The 18,636-nt window shown below is 42.1% G+C and overlaps 5 protein-coding genes across 5 annotated transcripts; 2 read left to right on the top strand and 3 right to left on the bottom strand.

Moving 5' to 3' along the window:
• Positions 1-6,544: 6,544 nt before the first annotated feature.
• On the top strand, positions 6,545-8,695 carry LOC6534985 (UPF0489 protein C5orf22 homolog). The gene is made up of 2 exons (XM_002095619.3): positions 6,545-7,240; positions 7,571-8,695. Exons 1-2 carry the CDS (start codon positions 6,691-6,693, stop codon positions 8,470-8,472), a joined length of 1,452 nt encoding a protein of 483 aa, XP_002095655.1. The 5' UTR covers positions 6,545-6,690; the 3' UTR covers positions 8,473-8,695.
• LOC6539671 (protein canopy homolog 4) lies at positions 8,626-10,165 on the bottom strand. The gene has a single exon (XM_002086517.4). The coding sequence runs from the start codon at positions 10,079-10,081 to the stop codon at positions 9,416-9,418; it is 666 nt and encodes a 221-aa protein (XP_002086553.1). The 5' UTR covers positions 10,082-10,165; the 3' UTR covers positions 8,626-9,415.
• Positions 10,166-10,374: 209 nt separating this feature from the next.
• Positions 10,375-11,557, bottom strand: LOC6539669 (ATP-dependent (S)-NAD(P)H-hydrate dehydratase). Its single transcript, XM_002086518.4, has 2 exons — positions 11,182-11,557; positions 10,375-11,120 (listed from the first exon to the last, which is right to left on the bottom strand). Exons 1-2 carry the CDS (start codon positions 11,506-11,508, stop codon positions 10,545-10,547), a joined length of 903 nt encoding a protein of 300 aa, XP_002086554.2. The 5' UTR covers positions 11,509-11,557; the 3' UTR covers positions 10,375-10,544.
• A 351-nt stretch (positions 11,558-11,908) lies between these two features.
• On the top strand, positions 11,909-13,086 carry LOC6534982. Its single transcript, XM_002095616.3, has 2 exons — positions 11,909-12,059; positions 12,116-13,086. The coding sequence occupies exons 1-2, from the start codon at positions 12,012-12,014 to the stop codon at positions 12,875-12,877; spliced, it is 810 nt and encodes a 269-aa protein (XP_002095652.1). The 5' UTR covers positions 11,909-12,011; the 3' UTR covers positions 12,878-13,086.
• Positions 13,087-13,146: 60 nt separating this feature from the next.
• LOC6534981 (protein Gemin2) lies at positions 13,147-14,216 on the bottom strand. The gene is made up of 2 exons (XM_002095615.4): positions 13,914-14,216; positions 13,147-13,863 (listed from the first exon to the last, which is right to left on the bottom strand). The coding sequence occupies exons 1-2, from the start codon at positions 14,127-14,129 to the stop codon at positions 13,342-13,344; spliced, it is 738 nt and encodes a 245-aa protein (XP_002095651.1). The 5' UTR covers positions 14,130-14,216; the 3' UTR covers positions 13,147-13,341.
• Between the last annotated feature and the right edge of the window lie 4,420 nt (positions 14,217-18,636).

Below are 18,636 nucleotides of genomic sequence, written 5' to 3'. Positions count from 1 at the left end.
ATAACAATATTGCTTTTGTCGGCCATAGTATGAGGAAATGTGTTTTTAAAAATTACATCTTTTTACTTATGTAAAAAGAAAAGGTTGGAATTATTATTTCGAAACAGGCAGTCCACGCAATAAAAGGTAGAACGCACCCGCGCACACAGGTACACTAACCGGAGAGAAGAGCAACTCTCCAAAAAGGTGAGCAGAGCCAGTGCACAGGCACAGACCCATTTGGAAATTTGCTTGGTTAGAAAAGGAGAGGAAAAACATGTAGGAATAAAAAAGTATTATTGGGAAAGCTACTTCGTAAGATTTAAATTAAATTTTATTTCTCAGGGACAATGAGCTTGTATTTTGTTAAGAAAATAATAATTATATTTTCGCTTGTGTTAAATAATTTATTCGTTACTGGGTTTGTATTTCAAATTTCCCACCTGCCTTTCTCTCCCGCACTCTTTTAGCTTTTGGCACTTTGACTATTTCTCCACGCTGCATACGCTCACAAAGTTTTGTGTAAAGTTCATTGATATTTTTGTGCTGTGGTGTGCGTGTGGCAAGTAAAATGCGTGTGTTCATGTTGATTCATTGAATTCGCCATCCAAACTAGCTCTCTCTCGCACTCTCCCAGTAACCCCACCAACACCCACCTTCCCCTTTACGATGGAACATACTTCATTTTTACTCTCTTTTTGCGAGAGCGCGGTTAATATTTCACTTCATGGAGTGCAAAAGTTAATGGACCACTAATTTAGACCGATAAGAAATTACGGTGCCCAGAAGAATCGGAATCATCAATGGAGTCAAGTCGCTGTCTTCTCTCCAACGAAAGCTCCTGCGCGAATGCTTCGCCAAGTGTCAGTTATTTTGGAGACTCGGCGAAATGTTTAATTTTATAACCATGACCCTGATATTTACACCCAAAAAGAAGACCCTCACACAAGGATATACGTGTGTACCCATACAGAAATCGCATGGAAGGACAATTTCAAGGATATGCGGCGCGTGCAAAAATTTCTCCACAAACAACCAACTTCCTGCTGCGCCTGCGTTGCACTAGCTTTATATAAAACACACACCCATACACCCCGTATACCGTTAGGTAAGGCCCAGCACAACGTGCTAATATATACAACATTCATATACATATATGTATGTACATACAAACATACAAACTAACGACATTCGAGCTACATTTTCATGAATGAAAGTCACACGCAGCAGCGAAAACCGTTGGAGCAACAAAGAAAGCCAGGCAGACAGAGACGGAGACAGTCGGCGAGGGAAAGGAACGGCCATACAAAATCTATGCTCAGCCCACGCTTTTCGCGCTGCTCACTTTCGGCTTGCCACGCGGCTCCTGAGATTCCAAGGGCGTAATTCCCCAGGACTTTACACTGCTATCGGCCCTGACGCGTGGGAGGCCAAAGGCTCGTCGGCCAGAGGGGTGGGGTGCCAAGGAAGGGGAGTACACTGAAACAACTCAGCTGCCACTTTAGTACACTGCCTTTATTTTGACTGTCCTTGTCTACGATGCATCGGATTTAGAGAAATAACAAATATATATTTTAGCTAATAATGAGCGGAATGGAATAAAAGTGTATTGTGAACGCGTTATTATTATGTATTAGAAAGTAGATGAATATATAATATTAAAATAATAATAATAATATTATTAAAAAAAATCTACACAGCAATAAATTCGTAATTCATGTTTATATTACGTGTTGAGATTGCTTTATAGCCTATACAAGCTTATATTTCTATTTCGAAAGAATTTTTTTTATTTTTACAATTTTACTACATACTTACATTAAGAGTACATTTTTCCTCTGAGAAAAAAATATTTTTTGTATTTATGTCGGGAACCAAAAAAAAAAAAGAAAACACTCAGAGTTCTGTATGCAAACGCATTCGCAAACACATGAATACTCAAATTACCAATCATTTTTGTGCATATCGCAAGTCCAACCTAATTTTTATCAGTGTCTCATTCAAGTATGAAGGAATTAGAAGTAAGCACCTGGATAGCTTATTTCAAAAGGCTGCCCAATTGCACGTTCAGAGTGTCTCGGGCTGGCTTTGGCGATACATATATTTCTGACAGTGTAGAAGCCAAGGTCAGTAGTCCTCGGGGTTCCATTCTTCGATGACACAAGTTCAAAGTCTGCTCCCAGCCAAAAGGGAATACCCAACCCACTTCTATAGCTCAGTGATTCACGTGGCGCGTTATCTGTTTTATAGCAGGAAACTGATGTCGAAAGTGAAGAATTCAATTAAATTTTCGCACATCACGATTGTCATTCAAAATTGCGAAAGTGACGGCATATACCTCGATATCAGACCAAACGTTAATCAATATAAAGATGATGACGCTTTCTCGAGGGTTCAGATATATGTATATGCATATGTCCATTTCTAGTTTGAAAGAGTTTTGACGGCGTGGAAAGTTTAGGGAAATGGGGGCAAATATGGATCATCGTGATTATCTACTTATATGTGGTTGGTAGAGTTTTATTCATAATGTGGAATTATTACGAGAATTTTTCCACTCATTGCATGTGACTTATCGAAGAAAGTGTTCTTGTGTTATCAGCATAGGCTTTTTCAGATATTTCCCAGCAAGTCATTAATTATAACTGCGCTGAAACTTAATCATAATTGACGTAAATTCGTATGATTGCAACTGTATCAAGAAATGATTTGTCTCTAATGGAATATTAAATAAATATAGCAAGTATTTTGAACTTTCATTTACTAGCTGAAGCGATATCACGGCCATATAATTATTTCTTTAATGCAACTTCATCGCAACTGCTCGGCTGAATTCTCCCACACTAGTTTTGCATTCCGCTTTACTGACCTAAAACAACTGAAATGGGATTAGGAACCGGCGCGTCCGTTTATCTGCCATTCATATTTCCGCTTCGCAAAATCAGAAGTGTGTGTACTTGCAATCATCCATCCCACATCCATGTCCAGCCCCCAGAGTTCCGTTCCACGAGATCTCTGTGAATCACTCGCCCATATGAACAGCGGATGTCGGTGGGCGCCACATGTCTCGGGAATCAACAATCGATCCACGATCGACGTGCGTTTGACGTTTGGCCAGAGCAAAGAGGCTGAAATATCTCACAGATTCTCTAGATACGAGAATGTGTTCCCTGGCGAATTTCACATTGCCAATCTGTAAGATTCAGAGCACTCCGATGACGTCGTTCCAGACAAGAGGTGTTTGATTTAAGTAGCCAAAGAGGGGATAAAGGATTTTATAATCATTTGACAACAATTTGATCAAAACGGCTTAGCAAATATACCCTGATTGTACAAGTAATAATAAATTAATGTTAAATTGCATTCAATGTCCTACGATTTACAATTTTAAAGCGTTATCTCTCATTGGAAATTGGCTTATATAAAAATCCAAGTTAATCCAAATACGAAGGTATATCTCTCCTCATCTGAGGTTAAACAATTCGTTACTGTGAAGTGTAGACTACCTTAAAAGTATCTGCTTCCAGCGATAAAAAATGTCTGAAAAATCAGATCTGCTCCGAACACTAAAAAGAAGAAAGGATGACGAGTTGGGGCTGCAGATGTGAAACAATCTTTTGGCTTTGAGCGCCCACGCGAGCAAAAGTTGCGATTGATACGAAACAAACGGCGACCTGACCAAACGACGTACTATTCAGCGAATTGAAATGCGAATGACGTTGGTTGTACTCACTTTGGGATTGGTTTTGTCGGGTTGTCGGGCCCTCTGACTCATCTCACTCATCTCACATTGGCCACTCCACTCAGCTCATATTGGCTTAAACAGCAGCCTGTGCCACGTGTTTTCTCCAAAGGGAAAGTAAAGTAAAAGTAAAATTCACAGGGCTAAAGAAAAAGGGGCACCTACGCCAGACTCAAAATCCCTTTGACGTCATTCGGCGGCTGCCCAATGAATTTTCTACCTTTTCTTTTGCGATGTACTGATTGCAAAAGTTCTGATTTGAAATAACTGAAAATGTATTTCTGCCATAACTTTGTTCATGACGTGATCACGATCACGTGTTTGAAGTTATCATGTGTAAAAGAACCGCCAGTTAGTACAAGAAACTCATTTTGTGGCCACTTCATTAGCGGTGGAGGCTATAATGTACTAGTATGTATCCTTAATATAAGTAAATACTTCAAAGATATGTATTTTATATATTAATTACTGTAATATCAAATGGTGTGTTTGGATTGAAAACATCAAAAGAAGGAGAGAATTTCATAAATTTTTCAAAAATAAAATAGGCGGTTATGTGCCTATGATAAATCTATTCAAAAATGTCATTAAAATGGTGTGTCAAAAAAATTAATAATATTGGAATATCTTAATGGAATATTCTTGTGTCTTCTAAATGTGCTTCTACATGTGCAGTATTGTTTTTATTGTTTATTGTTTATTTTTTATTGTTTATTGTTTTATTGTTTTAGTTAAAATCCGGTTAAATCTTTATCCTGTTTGGCTGTCGCCTTTACGGAATGTATTCTAAACTGGAGCAATCTGAAATTCCTGCTACCCCCCTTTTCTGGCCATCGTCTTCCATGCCATCCTTCCCCAATTAAGTCGGCGGAGGGGCCAACGAAGGTTAATGCGAGCCAGTGTTTGACCTCCAGGGTCAAGCTGAAGGCAAATTAATTGCGAGAATTTTGTGGGACAGCAAGAGAAAGCGCGGAGCTGCTGTAATTGATACAAGAACAAAAGCGAGGGGCCAAATTGCAGCCAATTGATCGAGTTAAGGGGCCGATGCTCTCAAAGTTGGCACTTCCGCTGTGTTATAAGGGTTGGGAAAATCCCGCCCAAAAACTATTTTTCTGAGTGTGCTGGCAGGCTTGTTAGTCATGTCGACCCAAGTTATTTGAATGGGTTACTGTTTTAAAACTATCGATTGTGCATAATACTGTGGTCAACAATATAACTTATTCATAGTTTTACAAAAATAATTTAATCAGAAAATGTTTAAATTCCTAAATATTATTATTAAAAGTTCGAAGTGAAAAGAACTGAAAGGCTTTCGGAAAGACCTCACAAACCACAACAGATTTAAAGCCCAAACCGATTGACTAAGATAACTTGGTAATGATTCTACGTGGCGACGTGGAACTCGGCTTAATGGACGCCACCGAGGGTGTTTCGGCCCACGCAAAAACTTCGCCAAAAATACAAAATAAATGGTAATAAAAGAAGAGTGTCGCTTATGTACAGGGACACCCACAAAAGTCCATATACAGTTATATTTTTGATAACGCTCGGCGGCGGAAACATTGCACGCCAACGCCCGAGCAGCGCAGTCGGCGCTTTTCCAGCCCACCGAGCCGCCATTCATTTCCACCAGCTGCAAAGGGCAAAAAAGACGGGCGCAGATACGAGCGCTCAGATACAAATACAGATACAGATACAAAGTCGAACTCACGGATACACAGACACACACACTGCGGCAGCGTTTTACGCATTCCAATCAGCCATGTGGGCGTCCGATTCCCCGCTGCAAATGACTATATATATGTACACACAGATGTATATACAAATATACAGCATAGGCACAGATATAATAAAATCTTATGAATGAAAAGCTTCTGCGAAGCGTGGGCGGAGCGCTGGGCCAGCTTTCTGCGGGCTGAAAGCTCCAGAGCCACATCAGCTCCCCCGCCCCAATGACAATCGCATTATGCCAGCGTCCAAGCTTCGGATACACACGGAATATTGATTGGGGGCAAGTCTCCAAATCTGAAGTAACCTTGAAATGTGGGTGGTCGGCGGGCAGAAGGCAGAGGGGTCGGGATGGGGTCGAGGGGAGTGTGAGATATGTGGATTGCGGATGGCAAAGAGCTCGTGTGCTGGCTGAGCTTATAAAGTGCTGTTTAATTAATGAACTGCTGTTCGAAAAATGGTTTCAAGAACTTGCAAATTGAAATTCAAATCTTTCGTTGGCTGCAGCAGAGTCACGGAAAGAAGGATATGGCCAAGTGACTCGACTATCAGATACTCTCTCTTTGTGCGTCCTATATCCAAAAGACGCTGCTCAACTATAAGGCGTTTTCACAAACAGTGGCAGTCAAATTAATAGTTAAAAGTTAAATAACTAAACCTGTCTGCAGGCTATGCCGTCCAATATCGTAAAATGCTGCTGAATACAAAATCATGTCATTAAAACAATGTGCTGCTTTTAGGCTACAAACATTGTTCATTTTTAAATTTAATTCTTTATATGTATATTTTATATATATCAAGATATTTCAAAATGTTGTTTAGCTAAATTTAGAACAGTTCTGGATGTACTTCTACTAATGCTTTAAAAATGAGGAAAACTAATTTAATTTAGTTTAAAATTATTCTGATCAACATTTACACAATTATGTTTCTTAAACTTCAAAAGTAACTGGCGAATAAACTTACATTAGATGGGAAAATAACGAATTTAAATTCAAATTTTCAAATTAAATCGATATTTCGATAGTAGGGTCCTATTAATGGGACCATATTTCAGGGTTACCATTTAAACATAATACGTCGGTGACAGTCGAGCACAAGCTGGCCACACTGTCAAACAGCTGTTGATGGTCAAAGACCCCCAAAAAATTAAATACAAAAGAAATTAAGTCTGCTTACCGTGCAAGTAATCGAAGAGAGTGCTCAGATCCGAGGCGTACAGTCAAATAGATCGCGAGAAAATGGAATCGGATACGCTGGATCAGGAGAGTGCTGCGGCCGCTCTAAAGAAACTATCGCCAAGTGAAAGTCCCGAAAGTTCGAAGAAATGGGAGCCGACTGCGGATGTGGGCGAGGGGGACGGCAATGAAGAGGGAAGGGAAGAAGAGGCGCCGCCAACAAAGAGACAAAAGACTGCAGACGAAAAGGAGGAGAATCGGAAGGAAGACGAGGAAGACGAGGAAGCCGACGAGAGCGAAGAGCTGGATGATGAAGAGGAGAATGAGGCGGATGATGGCGAGGGCATCGTCCAGATTGGCGCCACCATCAGTCCGAGGCACTTCCAACGCATCCCCGTTTTCATCGTCGACTATCACAACGATGTGTTGGAGTTCATCTACCGCTGCTTTGCCACCCGCCACCTTCCGCTGGAGAACAACACCCTCGTCCACTTTGATTCCCATCCGGATTTGGTCATTCCCCGGCACATAGCCGCCAGTTCCACCTACCAAAAGGACACCATGCTCAACGAGCTCAGCATCGAGAACTGGATCATGCCCACACTATATGCAGGTAAGAAAAACCATAGGAAATCTAAGAGAACTATATCACACAGTACCTTAGTCTTAAATGCTGTAATTTTCTCTAGAAGTAAAAAAACAATGAATAACAAGTCAGTTGACTGAAGTAATGGTATTTTTTGTTGTCAAGAAATAAATATGCATATCTTTATTACTGCTATGTATAAAGCATCCATTGCCTACTCTTGCTTGTATTCTCTGTTTAAATTCCCTAAGAATTTCAAAACATTTCTTTTGGTTTTCATCAGCAGGTGATAATAATTAAATTCTTTCGGTTTGATAATTAGTATTTCCTTTTTAAAAACATTACACTTCGTTTCAGGACATTTCAACCGAGTCGTGTGGTTGAAGAATTCGTGGTGCCAGCAGCTGCCCACTGGCAGACATGACTTCAAGGTTGGACAAAAGGACGACCGTATTGGAGTGGACTGCCCGTTGGACTACTTCATTGCCGATGGTAATTACTGCACTACGGAGGATCTGCAGGAAGCTAAGAGCGTGGAGCTGCAGGTCCACGATGCAGACAGCGAAAGCCTCAATCCGAACGAATTCCTAACGGAGAAGGACGTCAAGGGATTCGTGCTGGATATCGACCTCGATTTCTTCAGCACTTCCAACCCGTTCTTGGAAATATACAAGGATGCCGATTGCTACAATCAGCTGAAGGAGATCTTCCACTTCGAAAGCGTGGAAAAGGTAAAAAAGTCGGGAACCGCTTCCATAGCAGATTATTTGGCCACAGCGGAGAGGCGACAGACTCAGTTGGATGCTCTGAAGACGATTTTCTGGCATTTGGAAGAGGAGCGCAATTTCGAAGGACTGGAGAAACCAGACGCGACCGTGATCACGCCCGAAGTATACGCTAAAATAGTGAAATTGGCCGATCAGCTGCAGGAGAAATATCCAGACGATGAAATCGACTGGCATTTGATCTTCGATTCGGGCAGCACCACCGATAATAATGGCTTGCCTCACCACATCAGCACCGCCGCAGAGTTGGAAACGTACTTTGCAAACTTCAAGAGATTTTTAGAGCGCTTACCAGTTCCTCCAGTGGCCATTACGATGGCCCATTCCGCTCAGGACGACTACTGCCCCCAGGATCAGGTGGCATTCATCGAGGAATGCGTGCTACGCCTGCTTAGGGAAGTTTTCGGCGAAAGACTGCATGACAAAGCCATCCTTCACTATATGGACGATCCTTGGGATGTGATGAAGCTCTAAGCTTATTGAAATCTAGGGGTTCTCCCACCCGCCACTGCGAATTAGATTCAGCGTTTACAAAACTCTTTTGGACGGGAAAACCCCTTGACTAGCAGATCCCCGTAGTGATTTCGAATTAGAACCTAATGATGGAAAATCCAATACTAATTATAATTATATTTTTTACTTTGAAATATACGCGAAGTATTTATTACGGACAATTAAACAAACTCTTCAATTTAAAGAAACCTTGTATATTCAACATAATTTGTTGTTATATATTCCGCCCTTTTCCTTCTCAGGATACAAGGACAAAAACTTAACGGTTTCGTAACGAGATCCTTATTAAATGACGGAAAAACTGCCCCAGTAAAATCAAAATAGGTATACACAGACATCTTATATTTTAAGTTAAATACTAAATTCCATACAAAATTCGAGGGCGTTCAAGAAGCACTCTTCGATTCAATGCCAAAGGTTCCTGGAAAATGCCTAAAATCTCAATTATAAGCATGAAGTGGCGTAAACACCTGAACTGTTGCCTGGGGGCAATGGCTGGCCACCTCATTGAGGGCAGTCAACTTTTAATTGTCGACCCCAATTCCTGGCCGAAATCAATAAGCCAATGGCCCCAGGCGAAACTTTCAGTAGCATTTGGTGGTTCAGTCGTTGTGGAAGTTATACAGATAAAATTGAGAGACAAATAGTGAGTTTACTTAAGCTAATTAAACACTTTTTGCTTTGTTCGGTAGGTGGTAAAGCTTAATCTGATTTCCATTTCGAAAAAAGTAAGAAAATTAAAATTAGAGTAATTAAATTTTGCTTTCCATAGTTGGAGTAGGTTCAAAAACTAAATTGGGTGTTAATTTTCAAATGTATCGACAATAGCTGCACTTTACCTACTTTTAACGAGATGGAATTATAATTGGGTAGGAATTCCTAGGATATACATGGATTTTTTGGCTCAAAGCTCCTCCTTGTCGCCCTTGGCCTTTTCCATTTTGGCCTTTTTGGCTTCCGGGAGTGCGAGCTGCTCCTTGAGGCATTCCCTTTCGGCCTTTTTCTTGAGGACGTGGTCCTCGCAGAGATGCTTCTTCAGGGACTTCTCGTCCTGGTGCTTAAAGTACCAGTCGCTGATGGTTTCCTCGTACTCCTCCAGTAGGTTTTCGCACTGGGTTTTCATTTGGGTGACCTCCACTGGCGGCTTGTCCCACAGCTCGTAGGGTATTCCCAGATCCACCTTGACGCCCTTGTCCACAAGGCCGTGGAGGGTCTGGAAGGTCTGGGACATTCCCTTGGCGAATCTCGTGCTGTCCGAGCGTTCCTTGTGCAGATTGTACTCCAGGACTCGCTCGCACACGTTCTCTAGAGACTCGAGGAGACGCAGTTCGCTCCGGCGGTATTCGGTGCGCTTCTTGGGCTTTACATCGTCCACGGAGTATCCAATTTCGATGACGTCGTGCGACTTGCCGGTCTCCCCAAGCCGCGCCTCCAGTTCAGTGGCCAGGATTTTGCAGGCTTCGCAGCGGTTGGCATAGCGAACTCCCTGCTCCTCCTCGGGGGAATCCGCTCCGGCCAACTGCAGGAGGAGCCAGAGTGCAACAAAACCAGAAAGTCCTTTGAGGAGCATTTTCACCGCTTGATAAATTCGAAAACAATAATAAACCTGACGTGGAAATGCCGCTCGCGACAAGACCAGTGCTCCAAAACACCAAGAACCAAACAGCTCTGCCGTTTTAGCTTTTTTTTACCACCAACAAAAGCCAAATCAATTTTTGTATTCCAATTTCTGATATTTTAGATATTAAATTTTTTATCATTTAATTTGTTTATATTATAAACGGTTTTATTTATTTTTTTTTATAATGAATATCAAAAATTTCTGCTCTCCAAATTAATGAACCAGATGTTCTAACGTCGATGTAAATGCAATTAGAAAATCTGGTTTTTAATAATTCACATAAAATTCCTATCCACACAAACAGATTTCCTTTTATAAGAAAATTAAAGTCCCGCGATAATTAAAAATTCGGTTAATGGGCGCCCATTTGAAATTAAACTTTAAAGTCTGAGTTTAAGTCACTGGTGAAATCCTATTGAGGATCGCTGTTTTCGAACTCGGCTTGAAATACGACTGGTATTTCATTGACCATGTCACTGGCCAGCAGGCTGCGTCCAAACTTTTGGAAAGCAGCCGCGTTTAACTTCTTGACAAAGTAACTAGAGGCACATGCAGCTACTAGGGCGGGATTGGGTTCGTCCGACTGCAGCGACCACGAGAAGAAGGTGGCCAGAGATCCGGAGAGAAGGTCACCTTGACCACCGCACCTGCGACCGGAACCACCGGTGGGCATTGAGTGGACTTCGTTGCAGTGGGGGACATAGACCTTGTCATTGGCTCCCTTTTCCAGGACAGTTACTCCAGCTCCCAGGAGGGACATTTTCTGGCGCGCCTCCTCGGAATCCTCCCCAAACAGTCTCCGGAATTCCATGACATTTGGCGTGAGCAAAACATTTCGCTGTCCACAGATCAGGTTCAAGTTATCATTGAGCAGAAAAAGTCCATCGGCGTCTATGACAACTGGTTTCTTGGTGTCCATGCACAGCTTAAGTATGTTGGATGCAGTTTTCAGGATGCTCGGTTCCCGACCCAGTCCAGGTCCAATAACCTTGGCGATTCTAAATTTAGCATTGAAATTGCTAACACATAGCATATATGTGGTTACTCACAATGACGTGAAGGCGCTCCAACCAGGGCGTAATTCTCTCCACTGCATCCACACAATCCAGAACTGGATGCACGATGAGATCGGGACTGTAGGACTTGATAATGGCCGATGCATTCGAGTGGCAGAACACATGCGCCAAGTCAGCGCCCACTCTTATCGAGGAAATGGCCGCAAAGTATGGGGCACCGGTGTACTCCAAGGACCCGCCGATCACTCCGATGCGTCCGTACTGCCCCTTGTGCTTGTTGTTCACCAGCTTGGGCACCATCGTCTTGAACAGCGCCAGTAGCTTCGGCAGGTGCACAGGTATATCCGTAACTGCAGCCATCACCAACACCCTTGTCTATTGGTGTTTACTATTGCTAAGATTAGTGATGCACTTTGTGGTCAGGTTTCCTATCGGTTGGTGTTATCACTGTGCACTGTGAGAATATTCTCATTGTTATCAGTAGGTAATGGTATAGCTTTAAAAACTGAGATACAAGGGAATGGAACTACGGAGAAATGTCATTAAGCTACGCTAATGAAATACCTTTTTGTTTTTATTATTGACATGATTATTAACTGAAAAGCTTCATCCTAAAACTATATAATGAAATACACACATCACTTTCCCTAAGACTTGCCCTTTTCAACTTTTCCGCTATCAATCAAAGTAGCGGCGTTATCGGCGAGTAATCGACTTTGAAATTCACTTTTAACCGCTGCCCCGGCAACCAGAGCTCCAAAACAAAGAACAATGCGCTTTCGCCCCCCAATCCCTGAATCCCACCCCAACAGATGGCTCCTTTCCGCCAGCCAAGTTGACTTTCACTTGGAATTAGTCAGGAAATGTCCCACAAGAGATTCTACGTAAAGTTAGACCTGCAGCTCCATGCGGTTTGTAGTTATATCGGTGGGAATACCTTTGACTCGAAGTCCCTTTCCACTTTCAGCTCACTTGTCCTGGCGTTTGGCTGTGCTCACACGGATATTTGGAGGCCACCATCAAGACCTTGGGCTACTACTTTCGAACTGGACCCATGGAGCCGCGGTTTCCGATGCTGTGCCACGATCAGTTCACGATGGAGGGATACTTTAAGAGCGTAAGCTGCTTGGAGGACATGCACGAGTTACTAAAAGCTGAGCAGCTTGAGATAACCGTGTGGCAGAATGGCCGAAGGTTGGCCTACTTCGTGGGCAGTCTCTCGGATGTGATGCAGCCCACGTTCCCGCGACTGAGCTGTGCCCACAGTGCCAATGTTCAGCTGCTGATGAAGGCGACGCCTGCTTTTCCGGGAATCCTGGCGCCCAAGGTGGAGCTATCTGCGCAACTGACCACGCAGGATCGAAAAAAGGTGTGCAGTTGCTCCAGTTCCCGGGAGTACTCTGTGCCTCCCGTCAATCGCCACGTCGAGAGTCGCTGCTTGGGCCAATTGGATCAGCCTCGAAAGCAGCAAACAGTGTGCCATGGCAGGAAATCCAATTGTTGTCCAAGTGCCAGTTTCGCCGCTGGGAGAGGTGGCTCTCCTGCCCAACAGAGTCAGCTGGGACGACGATTGTCCTCCTGCTCCAGCACAACTCAGTTAAGTAGCGTAAGCCGAAGCTCCTCGCTGACGGAGTGCAGCCATTTGTCCAGCTGCAGTACTCCTTTGGATGATCACCACAACAGCTGCGATATTTGCCAGGCCTACAGGCGCATGTTTCCTTCTTACTGAATACATAAGCAAATTAATTTATCAAATGAGTCTTATTGGTTTAAAGAAATCGTTTGGTGTTTATTGAATAAACATTCTTATGTTGCCACCCACGAAACAAGTGCAACTTTATATAATGGGCGACATTTCAGTAGGTTTTAATGATTTCTGAAGAAGAGTTGAAGAAGAATACTTGTAAAATATTCATTAAATTGATAACTGTAAATCCACATTTTCTCACTTTGATGATTTACGATTTAATCTTGACGTTCCTTAGGGAGATAATTTTCTTGAATGCTATACATATCTGTTTATTAACCAAATTAATGTTTTTTTTAAGTTCTGCAACAGAACACTAAAAATAAAGTCGAAACATTGAGAAGCGATATAAACACAATTTCCCGCTTAGCTTCTGCGCTTTTATAGGTAACAAAATAATCAGATTTGTGCTTATATTAAGGTTTTCTAAATTAGAAATATGATACCTATATGTAATCCTTAAAATCACTCTGTGCAAAGACCTGAACGGTGAGTGTTAGTAGAAGGTTGTAGGGGGCTGCCCGCTGCACCTCGTCTTCCTTTAGTTGATTTCTCAGATGGATGCAGGCTCGGGCGATGTAGCGAAGAGTGCTGAACACGTGAGGTTCCAGTGGAAGGTGGAGGCAGACCAAAGTGGCATACAGCCAGCGAGCTAGCCAGACATCGTGGAGTAGGTCCACCGTGGAGTTGGGATCCTGCAGCCACTTGCTAAGCTTTTCCAGCAAGTGCTCCAAGTCGTTTTGGCTCAAATGGAGAAGGGTGCTCAGGAGGGGCTGTTGATTCCGGCAGAATTCCTGCCACTTTTCGTGATCGGAGGTCAAAGGCGGTTCTGCGGACTGGTCGTAGTTGTTGTTGGCCAGCTCCCTACGAAGGACTAGCACCTGGGAGCGGGCTGCTTGGAAGGATTTCACCTGTTCGTCCTGCCATTCGGGCGTGGGCAGCAGGCACTTAAACGGGGGCAGCTCGGGCTACAAAATCATTAGTAAGTAACTGCTAGTAGAGAGTGGTCTGAACTTACATTATCCAACATCTCAATTGTGGTACTTCCCGTATTATTCCTGATTTTGGGTGATCTTTTGGTAACCACAGCTGGACATCGCTTCCTCTCGTAGAACATGTGCATTAAGTACTCTTCCCCGGACTCCGGCGGCTTCAGGGGATCGAAATTGCTATCCGGCTCACGGATCTCTAGTGCCTGGAGTTGAAAAGTCTGTTCCTCGGGCTCATACTGCATGTTTTTACTGTATTTATCCCAATTAATGTTGAAATCTTAGTGCCAAATACGAAACCGCCAAGAAGTGTGACCGTTTGCGTCGTGCCTCTAAAATGCCTACTATCGAAAACTGCAAAAGTAAGGGTTCTAGGGTTGTCAACATCAAAAAGTTGGTTAAAAGTAATTTCAAAAGTGGAATAAGGTAAAAAATGATCTTAAAAATGTTTTTATTCTTCTTCTTTCCATGGATTCCTATGACTTAAAGCTATTATATATTTCCGAAATTTGCGTAATTTTTGTTTTGGAAACAGTGGATGTGACCATCTGCTAAAACAAACTTGGAACTTAAGACAAACTGCCTAGTCTTAACTTTCGAGCTATTAAAGTTCCAAAAACCTAGATGTTCTTACTTAGAGAGGGAGGGTCATGAATATATATTAGGAATAGTTGGAAGTGCTTTCTGATACCTGTTAGATACTTTCAACGAATCCGGTGTACCTTCTTACACTTGTAAAACCAAAGATTTTAAAACACTATTTTTGTGTTTTCTGAAGTTGTTCTTATCATAGTTCATGACACTTATTTATCAGCCACATTAATTTATAAATTAGTATTGTAAATAAGTAATTCACAATGGTATTAAAAAGAAAAGCCCTTAATTTCGTGAAAAAGTTTTCAGTAAAAGAAAGAGCACCTTAAGCTTCTTAGGAGCAATTGCCTTTCATAAAACACTTTGTCCGTTCGTTTTTTTCTAAACATTTTAAATTTAATCACTTCAACCAGCGAAAAATTTGTTTTCTTGAAGCAAAAAGGACATTCTTATACGAGCCGCACGCACGTTTATTTTTAATCAACGGCAGGCCAAGACAAAGCGATCTTGGCCATATAACAATGCCCGATTGTACGCCGCACTTACCCGGCAGCCCGATGTCCTTCTGCAAGTCCCAGGACCCCGGCAATAATAGGACTATAAAAAAGGCATTTCATAATTGTCTTACGAGGGTGGGCGGACAGTCGGTAACTGGGAAGCGGGCCCGATTTCAGGTTAAGCTTCAGTTCCAGCCTCAGGTGTGTGCGTGTGCGGCTTTTGTGTCGGATCCTTGGGGCCGTAAAATAGTCCGCAAGGAGCCAAAGGAGCAAGGGAGCAAAGGAGCTTGGGAGCAGGCTGGGCTCAATTAGCTGTCAGTCGCAGGCCGAACTTGGACCCGCCCGAATCTCCTCCTGTTTGCTCCCCATTACTCGCTCGGCATTGAATTTGCAAATAGTCATGCCCGGCAAAGTGCTGATTAAGCTGGCGGTTTTAGCGTATGCATTAAATTTAAAATTCATTAAAAGAAAGGTCAGAGCGCAAAATACTTTAGCCAAGAGCACAGAGAATAATATGGAAATACGAAAGGGGAAGACATATGTTGTGAAATTGAAATTGCGCAAATTTCGGTGGCTGCCTAAGCTTATTTCCATCCAGTGAAAAAAAAGTCGCAAATAATAATCGCACTTTCAATTTAAAAATCTGAAAATTAGTAAGACTGTTGGCTGGGGCGCAAAACACAATTTTTCAGAAGTTCCTTATTTTAAATAGTTTAAACTTTTTATAGCTTTATTGACCTTGAGCATATGGGGTTCATTCTCCACTTGGTTTATTACGGAAATCATAAAAGAATTGTTAAAAGGCAACAAAAATCAGGGAAATGGCTGTAAGGAACCAGAAACATGCGTCGACATCCAGACACTGTGTCGCTTTTCTTGCCCTTCGGCCCCTTTGCTTTTTGGGGACTTTTCCCATTGCGATGGGGTAGGGAAAACCCACTGCACGCGCTTTTCGTTTGATTCCTTCCCTGTTCCTTTGGACTCGCTGCACTGAAGTTTCGAGTTTCCTTCCCGAGTTGAACAATGTGTATCCGCATTTGTTTTCCTTTACTTTGCAGTCAGCAAAAATAATGTCCATGGTTGCATGTTCCCAGTTTTCTCTCCAGTCCTTCAGCCTACGTTTGCATAATGTATGCCTCCAAAATACAAAAAAATATTTATATGCAAGAGGAAAATCTGAAATGCTTATCTGTTTGTTCGAGTGTGAGTGACAGTTTCCCAGCTTGGCTTCTACAACTTTTCCTTTTGGCTGTTTTTCGTTCCCCTTGAAAGTTATTTGCCCGCAACCAAATTTGTGCTGCATGCGCGCCTTTTAACCTTTTTCTTGTGTATCTTTAATCATTTTTAATTGAAATGTAAAAGGTCTGCGCAATGCTTCAGCACAGAAGGCCTTATCTGGTTATATAACACCATTATGATTTCCCTTGCTCTAAACGGCTGGGTCCTCCATCCACATCCTCAAACTGCCCCAATCATCCAATTTGGTGGATCATCACTCGCAAAATTTGTTGGCGAATCGCTTTCATCGTGTACGGAATTTAAAATTTAAATTAAATTTAGTTTGACCTCTGACAAAGGTTACGAAAACGCTATTGTGCTAAGTTTAAATAATTTAAGGGGAATGCTTTCTAAACATGTTTTACAAGTTTAAACACAAAAGGCTCTGGTAATAAGAGCCAAACTAATTGTGTACATTATTATTGACCCATGAAAATATATCGAATCATTGTAATAAATTCTACAGCTCAATAGTTTAATAGGTCACCAAAACAGGACCACTGGGGGTCGTTACGGAATAGCAACTGTTTTTGAAACTTGGCCATCCCCCTAATAAATCAAGATATGTTTGATATTATGTGAGTGTCCCAATTTAAAGAGTTAAAGCTAATATTAGTTGATTAATATTGATATTAATCATATAAGCAATTCAAACGAATAAAATGGAATTTTAATATGTAAATATCAGTTATTTTCGCACAGCGACCTAACGAAATATTTGTACTTTAACTTGAATCTGAAGAACGGGTTGAACTTTTAGAGATGGCATAACGTAATAACCTGGGTACAAATAAGTCTTTGCACACATCATTTCCTTCCTTGATTGCATGCATTTATTCCTGGTTTCAAGTCGAGGTCCAATCTTTCAACTTCATACTGCCTCCATTTCAGCTCTTTTAAAAAAAGGCGGAATATATTGCTCTTGTGCAGCGTTTTAGCAGGCCGACAAAATTTCAATTTCTGCCCAAGGCCCCACTGCAAGGACACATCCACAGTCAGAGTCAAGGACTCGACAGATGCTCGCTGCAGCTCGCCTCGTATTTGCAACAAGTTTAAGCACAAAGCGATGGAAAAAGCGAAATAAAGCAGGTGCATTTGCGGCTTGGCTCTCAAGGCGGCGGCTCGTGTGTGCTTCACCCTCTCACCCTCCCTCTGCACCACCGAAATCGAGCCAGCCTACCACCAACCACCAAACACCAACCACCCACCTGCTAACTGTTGCCTACCACTTTTCAAATCATCCACATCCGCATGAACATCCAATGCTCTGACAACCTTGGGTTCTAAAAATATACGGCCCGGGCGTATCAAAAGCTACAAATACAACACAGACAGCATCAGCATTGCACTGATAAAATTGGGTATCATAAAAGTACTCACTGTATGCACTTACTATGTTAATATTTAAATATATATATATATAAACGAAAAATATTTGTATAATCTTTTAAATATTTACCGAATACGGGTACTTATTTCTAATTATTATAAAGTGGCATATATAAATATAAATAGAAAGCAATATGCACATATTGTGTACCATAATGTCTCAGTGAGCACGAGTAAAATCTGTTGAAAGATTTTTAATGCGTCCAAAAGCAGAACTGGAAATTGAAAGTCATCATATAGGACCGTTTCGAGTTCGGGAGGGGGGGGAATCGTGGAAAATTGCATTTCAATTATTTGGGCAATCGTTACGCATTCGTTCCTCACTGGTCACCCACTGCGTATACGTGATATGCAGCACACACATACATATGTATATACATATATGAAAATATGTATCCGACCCAGCAGCAATCGGAGGTCCTGAAAATTGTATTTACCCTTGTTATAGATTCGTCCACAGCCACCGATTCCGCACTTGGGGCTTTTATTTTTCCTCTCTGCGGTTTGCGTGCTTAATTATGCACCAGACCCCCAGAAAACTATATGAACATATGTGTGTATACGAGTATGTGGCAATGGACTCTTCCGGCCCAAACTCCTTTAATCCGGCCGGGTTTTCGTCAAATGTTCTGGCCCAGTTCGGGCAATCTGTGCCAAATGTCCTTTGCCTTGATTTCAGCTAGTGTTTTCATCCATTTCGTCTGGCTGGGGAGTTGCTTTGGCCTTTATGGATAACTTAGTTGGCAACACCCACAGAAACGAATGGGTGTTACATGTGCCGCACATTTGTACATATATGTGTCCATATTTGCCCTGGCAAATCAAATTGGGCTTGCTTAATTATTTAGATTAGCAACTTACCCCAAAGACAACCATCGACAGCCCGATTTATCACAATGCCCGAAGAACTTTGCGAATTGCCCGAATTCCAACTGTGATTGCTTGGATAAATGGGAAACTGGAGATTGAACCATTTCCAACTGGGCAAAGTTCC

Source organism: Drosophila yakuba, chromosome 3L (genome assembly GCF_016746365.2).
Source record: "Drosophila yakuba strain Tai18E2 chromosome 3L, Prin_Dyak_Tai18E2_2.1, whole genome shotgun sequence".
NCBI lineage: Eukaryota > Metazoa > Arthropoda > Insecta > Diptera > Drosophilidae > Drosophila > Drosophila yakuba.
Note: the sequence above shows the minus strand (reverse complement) of the source record. Positions and strands in the feature narration are given on the sequence as shown.